At 49.0% G+C, this 9,112-nt stretch overlaps 1 protein-coding gene across 1 annotated transcript in view; it reads left to right on the top strand.

The window, feature by feature from the left end:
* Positions 1-5,110, top strand: part of KTN1 (kinectin 1 (kinesin receptor)) — a 54,537-nt gene extending 49,427 nt beyond the window's left edge. Inside the window, exons 42-43 of the mRNA XM_009893913.1 lie at positions 3,383-3,506; positions 4,611-5,110. Of these exons, the coding sequence (XP_009892215.1) occupies positions 3,383-3,506; positions 4,611-4,615 (129 nt within the window). The 3' untranslated portion in view covers positions 4,616-5,110. The remainder of the gene's footprint in view (positions 1-3,382; positions 3,507-4,610) is intronic.
* The last annotated feature ends 4,002 nt before the right edge of the window (positions 5,111-9,112 follow it).

Consider the following 9,112-nt stretch of genomic DNA (forward strand, 5'->3'; position numbering starts at 1 on the left):
AGGAATGAAATGGCTTTTCTGGAGTGATCAGTCGTGGATGCTGATCGACCCTCGCGTTGTGGGCTCAGCGTGTCTGAGCCAGAGATGCAGCTGGGCCTTTGAGACCATGGATGTCCCAACCCTGTAAGCTGGTTTCCTGGAAGGGATGCCGAGCCCTCTGTTGGGTTGCGAGCAGGAGACCAGCCCCTGACCATGACCGTCAGGTGCCTTGTGCCCCCGTCGGCAGCAGGCTGGAGGAGAAGAGCCCTCCTCAGACCAGTGCCAAGCTGCTTGCTCGCTGCTTTATGGCTCATCCAAGTGGTACAGCAGAGCAGCGATGCCAGCAGCCATGGCATTTTGTGGCTGGTGACACTGGTGAGTCCCCCCTGAGCCAGGTGTCACTGGACCTGCCCTGCGGTGGCCCGAGTATGCTAGTTTGATTTAATTGCTTTAGCCTTAACTTGCATAACCCCTCTGGCTCATGCATTGTGCTGCTGCGTGGGCGCGTTGTGGAACCCTAACCAGGTTTTCTCTAGAATATCCATCGCTTTATTCTGAAGAGGCGTGTGGAAAAACAGTCCTAATAAACCTGTAATTAAGCCTTCATTAGTAAAAATACGTTAATTGTCTAAATAGCGCTCTTGACAGGTAGCCATTGGCAGAGGCTGGAATTAGAACATTTTCTTTATCTTCTTCCCCAAGCCCTTTTTGCTGGTGTGTTTTTTTTTTTTAAGGGGAAAAAAAAAAAGAAGCTGTCTCCCCAGAAGCCTAAAACCCCAGCTTAAAATAGCTCTTGGATTAAAAAAAGAAAGTCTTCCAGCCACTTCCACCTAGCAACAGTGTCTCTTTTTTTAAGAAGGACCTGAAAACACATGCTCGAAAATGAGCATATTTGTTCCTTCTGGGTACTGGAACCAACCCTCGAAATGCTTGCGTAAACCCTCAAACACATTCTGTGTGTTTTCTTTAGACTCCTTTTCTTTCTATTTAAAAATAGACCATTTGGTTTTTCTAATCAGCTTCCTTGTCACTTATGGGACTAGATGATGACTAACGGGTGCCTTTTAGTATGCTTTAAGGAAGTCATTTATATTCAGCGGCTTGCTTAGGCGGTAAACTTATTCTGAGGCTTACGTGAAATCGAATGTGTTTTTTTTTTTCTCCCCCCCAAGATCTCAGTGTAAAACCGTGTGTGCATCATTGTGCAGTGTGTCATTGAAAACTGGAAATGCCATACGTGTAAAGCATGGCGGGGGGGAAATCTGTCTGTTCAGCGCCTGTCTTGGCCACCTAGTCTGTGATGGCAAGGGGTTCCCCGCTGCCATCCTCTTCCTCTCTTCATCCCCGTATCCCAAAGACACGCTTTCCCCCGAGTCACGGAGAGCGTGGCGCTGGGGCACAGCACCGACTGCATAAGGCGGTCTTGTGCTCCTGGGATCGCCGAAGCCGCTGTATGGCTGTGTTGAGCCCAAACCCAATGGTAGCTGGTCAGGATTGGCCCCAAGAGGGCTGGAGATGTCTATAATTCATGAATAAACACCGCCTGATATTAGTGAAACCACAAAACAGAAGGGAGAGGAAGCAAATAAGGGAGAGAGAAGCTCTTGCCAGAGATGAGGGCAGAGAGTGAATTGAAAGGCTCCTTCATTGCTTCTGCTCGTGATGGTTTCTGCGCTAATGCACACACACTTTCATATCCAGCGCTGTTGGTCAGTGCTGCGATTCATTCACTCGCTGGGATGCTAATTGCATTTGCCTTTCTGCTTTCATCAATCTGTATGAGATTGCTAAGCCAAGTCTCAGCCTTGACAGACCTGATTTTCTACTTTAATAAGGGTAAAATAGGTTAAGGCTACCCTAATATAGATTCCCAATGATTTTTTTACAGTAGAAAAATGTTTACCAGTTGCACTTAAGTAAGAGCTTTGCAATATATTGCTTTGCTCTCTTGCCTGAGCCCAAAGTAGTTTCTGTAATGGTGCAGGTGGTTGAGTGTGATTTACTGCCCGCTCTGCGTTACAGCAAGTCTAGCGGCGTTTCCATCCGAATGGGAGGTGGGAAAGTGGCCCTCTCTGAACTCGCTCTAATTTCCCTGAGACTCTGGGGAGAGATTTGCAACAGCGTTATGCATCAGTCTCAGTCTGTTGGTAAACCCGCTTTTAGATGGAGCAGAGTTGGCCGATGCTGAGCGCTTGCAAACACCTCTGGGCTCATGTTGAGAATCGGGTACTTCTGTATCGCTGAGACCAAGGCAGATTTGCGTATTTTTAGCAAATTGCAAGGGAAAGCTCTCCTACAGGTTTATCTGCTTGTCTGTATTGTGAGCTGAATAAGGAGTAGTAATGTGTGGTTTAGATGTGGAGTTCTTTGTACGTCTCTGGAGGAGCTAATCAATAAAGGTAATAAAACAGGGATTATGTCACTGTTAGCTCAGCAAGACTGACTTTGGGGAGGAGGGCAGGCAAGAGGGGAAGAGTCCATTTTGAGTTGTGACACTTCCCTGTTCATAAACTGTTGAACTCCTTTAAAAAAAAAAAAGCCACTTGTTTTTATTTAAAAAAGCAAGCTCAGCATTTTCATTTCAGCACAGGAAACCAGTTTTCTAGCTCTTGGTAGCTTTCTTTTTTCCTTTCCACCAGTGTTGACTGGTGCTTAGACTGCTTTGTGAAGTCCTCATCCAAGTCTGGGTGTCGCTGGCAAGCAGGAGTTGCGCAAGGGCTGGGAGCAGAGGGGTGAACCCATGGGATAGCTGGTGGGCAGCAGCCCACGTCCTGAGCCTGAACGGGAGCCACGGGTGCTGCGGTGCGGGTGGGGAAAGGTGTGTGTCTCCCGCCAGCTGTTTCAGATGGCTTCACAGCTGGACCTACCTCGTGCTAGGGCATTACGTACTGCTGAGGATGACATCCCACAGACAGAGTCCTTGGTGGTCCAGCAGTCTTGTTGTTACAGCTGTGGGGATCAGAAGCCATCCCTCCCGCTGGGCGCACCGTCGCTGTGCTTAGCGGTCTGCGTAATAAAGCACGTGCGCTCGTCTGCGCGGGGTTTTCAGCCGGGCTTGTGGGGACCTGGGGTAATAACTTCTGAGGCCGGGTCGGCTGTGGTTACCAGCAGAATTCCTGGAAGCAGCGAGTAAGCGGAGTCCCAGGCAGGCGGGGGGGGAGCTGGAGGTCAGCGATGCTCTTGCCAGCATTCAGCGTGTGCAGGTAATTCCCGGGAACAGGAAAGAGCTTCTTGACTTTGAACCATGTTCTCTTTAAATGTGGCCATAACCCTCTGACTTACAAGAATTGTTCCCATCTGCGCAAGGAGTTGTAATTTTATACGGAGGATCTAATTCTAGGCTGTCTTGGTAATTAGATTGTAAATGAGTTTTTAATGATTTTTTTTTTTTTCCTTCTTCCAGGAATTGACTGATAAAAGACTAAATGTGGCGGTGAATCTTAACCAGGATGTAGGTCATCTCAAGAAGCTGCTTGTGTCAGTAAGCCAAATGCTGTCAAAGGGACGAGAACACTACCAGCTAGTAGGTAGGTGTGGCTGGTGGCTGTCTAGTTGAACTGGGCGGCTGTCAGGAAGGACACTGGTCTGTGATGGTGGGACCCTGTTCAGATTTAACAAGTTGGGTGTCAAAATCTGAGACTTTCCGTGTGCAAATCATCAAAAGCTTCTAGTAGGCACTGGATTTGTTCCTCTCTGGATCCATACTTTGGTTAGCTGGGACTAATTTCACGTCCCCATGTTCTTCTCTAGGCATGTAACTCTTTATCCCCCCCTTCCACTGCCCGCTGCTTCACGCAGCAGGTTTCCTAGAGTTTTGTTCTCCCAGTGCCTGTGCCTTGTTTCCTTTGTCCCAGCTACACGAGCAAAATGTCTGCGCTTCCATGCTCCGCTTGCTTTGGGATGGAGGATATAAAGTAACCCACTGGGCTTTCCCTGAGTTAACAGCAATGGTTTGCTGTGGTCACGGGGATACGAGTATCTGCAGCATCAGTCTGGCATGAACTCTTCATCCAATTATAGACACACAAACAAGGCTTTTATTTTAATATCTAGCCAACTTGGAAACCTGCGCCTTTGTGGTTGACTGCATCATTCTGATAAACTTCTTAAATGACCCAAAGTTAGCTAATGGTTGGATGAACTCGAGACGCTAAATGTTCTCGGGGAGCTGATGCAGCTGGGGAGCTGGGCGCGAAGGCGGGTTGCGAACTGTTGGGTTTGGGAGGCAGCAAAGCCTTGGCACTGAACGAGCTGCTACGAGAAGTGTCAGAACTCCCCCTCATCTACGGAGGATGGGGACTTGTTTTTTTTACTAATTTAGGGTGGTTTTCTTTTTCTGCTCCTGCCTCTGTAATACAGCATGGCCGGTAACAGGCTGTTCGTGGTGGGGCGAGCCCAGTCTCGTAAGACGGGCTCGGCGCACATGGGAGGAAGGTGTTGGCTCTGCCTTGGCCTCTGGGAGGCTGTTCTTGATCAGCCTCCGCCACGGTGTCTCTTTCCCCTGGGCTTCGTCGCGGGCCGATGCTAACGAAGTGGCTGGCGTGAGCCGCTGAAGCGCTGGCGAGGTGCAGGTTTGCTTGATACCTTTGGAAGATGCTTGGCTGATGTGGCGTTTTGTGTTTCTCTTGCAGAATGAAGTCACGGGGGAATCGTTAATTTGAGGATAGCAGAAGGCATTGTATTATATTTTGCCAAATTAAAGCCTTATTTATGTTTTCACCCTTTCTACTTCGTCAGAAACACTGAACAGAGTTTTGTCTTTTCTAATCCTTGTTAGACTACTGATTTAAAGAAAAAACCCAACTCTGTAGACACCTCCAGAGTTTAGTTTTATAATAAAAACAAACCTGTTTGGATAATTAGACCTTTACATTCCTGGAGAGACAGTAAACACATAATCTTTTATCTTATTTTGCTCAATAAAACTTGTTCAGAAAACTCCAACGTGGTAAAGTCACCAATGGGATATAACATTTTAATACTGATGTTGTACACTGTTTTACTTAATTACATTTTTGGGATTAGCTGCCTCTGACTTCAACCTCAAGTAAACACTCCTTTTTTTTTTTTTTTTTGGTTGCTAATGTAATCAGTTTTTGTAATGGTGTCAGCAAATAAAGGGATGCTATTATTCAAGGTGTTCGTGCTCTCTTCCTTTAACTGAATGTGAATGACTCAGGTGAGGTTTCCACCTCTCCCCTCCCTGAAATGGGCATCGGGCTGTACGCGGTGTACTTGGTTTTGGGCAGAGGAGGAGGCACAAGCTTGAGAAGAGGCAAACTTGGACGTTTGCAAACTTCAGAGCAAGTCTTCCTTTTAAAGAAAAGGCACTAAGTTTTTTTTAAAAAAAAAAAAAACAAAACCCACAAGAAATCCCCAGCGAACCGTCACGCGAACTGTGGTTCCGTGTCATGTATCATCTTTGGGGAAAAAATCAGGGAGTACAAGGGAGAGGAATGGTTAGAAACGTTGGCTTGTATGGCAAATCCAGCTTTTGTGGGAGTGTTGGACCAGCCTACCTGGCTGCCTCGGTACGCAGAGTTCTCTCTGTTTGCCCCGGACCTGCCTCCTGGATGGGAGTCTGTGGTGGGAGGAGGTTTGGGGGGGTTGGATGCTCTGTTACTGGGTGCTTCATTGGGAACAAATCTGGGGACGGTCTTCAGTGGGATGGGGATTCTTCTGGGGGTGTGGGGAGATCAGGTGGCACCCCTCAGCTTTGGGTTTTTAAGTGTGTCTTAGAGGACCACTTCAGTTCTGCGCAAGATTCTCCAATAAGCAAGGTGAGATGTTGCTGAGTTCTTGATAACACTTGAGGACAGTATATGAGGGAAGGCAACAGAACAGTTAGGGGAAAAAGTGAATTAATTGTAGAGGTCAAATGGTTCAAACTGCTCGCTCTGAGCTTTTCACACTCTTGCCTTTGTGGGATTTTTTTGTCCTTTGTGACCCACCCCTCCTTGACCAGCCAGGAGATGAAGTGAAGAATTTTCTTCCTTGCATGGACCCAGTGGTTTCCTGGATGATGCAAATCCTGTTGAGAGCTATGAAATGGCTCAGAAGAGGGAGGGAAAACTGAAAAACCCGTGTTTCTTCACAAAAGCTACCCTTGGGTTTCAACAGTAGCCATGAAACTGTCATGTTCCTTGGAGATGTTATTTCATTGGGTCAAAACTCAAATGCCGTTAGTCTAACTGGTTTATAGGTGGTTTGGAGTAGAAAGCATTTCTAGTGCCAGGGACATCCCCTGCAACTAGATCTGTGGAAAACCTGAACCCTGGAGGATCTCCACACTTGCGCAGGTTATGGTTGGAGGCTGCTCCCTTTGGCAGATGTCTAGACCCTTATATTTTGGGTAAGTAGCAGCTTCATGGATTTGTGCAGGTTTGGCTGTTTTGAAAGTACTTAGGAACATAACCCACGAGCTTTGATGATGGTAGTTTGGCCTGGGGGTGCTGTGGTGTTGCTCTGATTGCAGTCCTGCCCATCTGGAGAGCCCTCGTGGCCACCCCAGCTGGGAGGCTCCTCTTCTTTGAAGCTCTGTTGCTTAGTAAAATACGTGGCGGTGGAGGCAGGTGGTGGTGTGGGAGAGCAGACCTGAGTTTCTGCTATTGTATCTGCGTTCTGCTGTGTGGTTGGGTGGGAGCTCAGCCTTCTCCTGGATCAGATGCTCTCCTTTGGCTCCTCTGCGCATCTGGGTCTCAGCTGTGTTATTTGCTCCTTACGGATGAGGGCAATGGGCATCAGGGAATCCTCACAAGGAGCTGTTTCCCATCCTTCTTGGGCTCAGCAGATGACAATTCTCCCAGTGTCTGTGGGTCTAGGGGTGCTCGGGACCTTCCTGCGTGTGTCTTGCCGTGTGGGTTGCTGGTTGGAGAGCATGTGGATGGGCACGGGTGAATTCCCTCCACAGTGGGTCTCCTTCCCTGTGTTCAGGTGGGACGGTTGCTTTGCAAGACCCTGAAAAAGCTGGTGGTGAGGCACAGGTTGGGCAGGTACCAGGTGAAGCAGGGTTGATTCACCTGCATCTACCCCCGATATGGTGCCACGAAGGCAGAGCAGGTTGGGGAGCTGCTGTGTTCATCCAGCTGCTCGGCTGGAGCTTGGCACAATGTCCCAATGAAAACTGGGGTTTCCAGGTGAAGTGCTGTCCCTTTTTCCTCAACAAATGTTTTTTCAAATGCTGATGGTGCCTTGTTCAAAGAAAAAGAAAAAAAAAAAAAAACGCTTCTGGAAGGGACGGCAGTGCCTGGAGAGCCTCTGGGTGCAGCCTTCAGAAGAGTGAAGGTGGTGCAAGCGTGGGGATGGAAACCTGTCCGTGTCTCCAGGCTCTTGATTTTCTGTTGGGTTAAGCTGCAGAGCAGGGGGTGAAGGTGCTGCTGCAGTGCTTAGTTTAAAAGGGGAGAGATTTGCAGCATCGTTCCCTTTCTCTCTTGGCAGGAATCCTCGCAGGAGAGGATGCGAGACCTTTCATTTTGAAATTTAAGTGCAGGTTTTTATTTCGCTTTAGGAGATGTGTGGAGGTGTTAAAGGCAGCTGTGAGAAGATCCCCTGAAAAGCCCGGCTGAGCAAACCCTAATCCCCGCTCTGAAGGGTGAAGAGAGGTTAGGATGGTTCCCCAGGAGCAGCGGGAAGGGGGATGGATGCCGTTTCATCTCGGCGTTCTCTCCAGCCCTTGATAAAACGCGGCTGCTGGGAGTCGTCTCTCAAATTTGGAAGGCTTTAGCTTGCCGATACGGTCACCAAGAAATCCCTCCTGCGCTGAGCATCTGCTGAGATGAAGTGTAAAGACTGGGGGGAGGAGGGAAAAAAAAAAGTGTGCGTGGGAAGCTGATTCATCAATGCAAAGGTAGAGCTGGCACTTGGCGTGTTTTCCCAGCCCGCCACCAGCCCCTGGTTCTCCGCAGAGCTTCAGCCTTTAGTTTCCAGCCAGACCGGGAGCCGCGGCGGGAGGCGGCTCCGTCTCTGCCCGCGCTAGAGGGAGACAATAGCTAATGGATACGGAGATGCTTTTCTTGGAAAAAGCCCAAAAGGGGATGTTCAGATGCTGGCAATGGATATTTTTTATTTATTTATTTTTTATTTAATTGCGAGGCTGGGGTGATTTGCGCCGGGAGGTGCTGTGCCCCGTAAGCTGCCTGCGACGCCGTGCTGGCTATCGAGTGTTGCTGAGCCCCAGTTGCGTCCGCGGCTGCCTTCTCCTGCTTTCTGTTCTTTATCGGCCCCCTTCAAAATGGAAATGAGAAATGCAGGGGAAGGCTCTGAGCTGTCTGTTTACTCTCGCTGAAGTTGCGCTGCCTCTCCTTCGTCCCTCAGCACGAACCTCCCACCCTTTCCCAGCTGTATCCAGCAGCCGTGAGCAGTGAGTTGTTCATCTGGTAGCTGCTGCTGGGTTTTCTCGGGCGATGACTCACTCAGCTATTTATTATTGTGATTAAAAAAGAAATCTCGTGCAACTTTAATTCACCCCCGAATAATTCAAATGATTTTTGCCATAAAACCCCTTTGCAATGATGCAGCTGTGTTTTTCTCCCTGGGGCTGCTGGTGCCGTGGGGCTGCTGGTGGTCCGTGCCACCGTGGTCCCCGTGTCCCCCTTGCTCGGTACGTGACCTTGGCCGCCTTCTGCAGCACTCGCAGTGCCCTTCGCAGTCAGCTGGGAACCATTTGCCGGGCACTGAGGCTCTTTCTGGGCTGGTTTTGGCAGGGCTCTGCCTTTGGTGTTGGACGGTGGGGTTATACTGGGGGGTCTTCTGCAGATCTTGGTGGAAGCTGTGAGGGGGCGGAGCTGCTGCTGACCAGGTGGGAGTTCCTAAGGGAGCATCCAGAAGGGGAGAAACAGCATTTCTGCCTGATCTGTTGGCTAAACTTAGCTGGGATGCAAAGTCAGGAGGCAATCCAACTCCGAGGTAAGTGAGGACAGCACCATGCAGGAGTTTCCCTTCATTGCCTGGACCCTTTGATATACCAGATTTGTTTGGTTGAGCATCAGTCTTCCAGTAAACTCTTCTCCAGGGGTCCAGAGCATGCCTGTGCCCTGGCTGGAGAGGGGAGAAAGAGCCTCTGACAATGCTGTGGGATGTGAAGTCTCCAAAAGCTTTTTTTAAAAAAAAAAAAAAAAAAAAAAGAGAGATATAG

The sequence above is a fragment of the Charadrius vociferus genome, unplaced genomic scaffold, assembly GCF_000708025.1.
Source record: "Charadrius vociferus isolate BGI_N301 unplaced genomic scaffold, ASM70802v2 scaffold49, whole genome shotgun sequence".
Lineage (NCBI taxonomy): Eukaryota > Metazoa > Chordata > Aves > Charadriiformes > Charadriidae > Charadrius > Charadrius vociferus.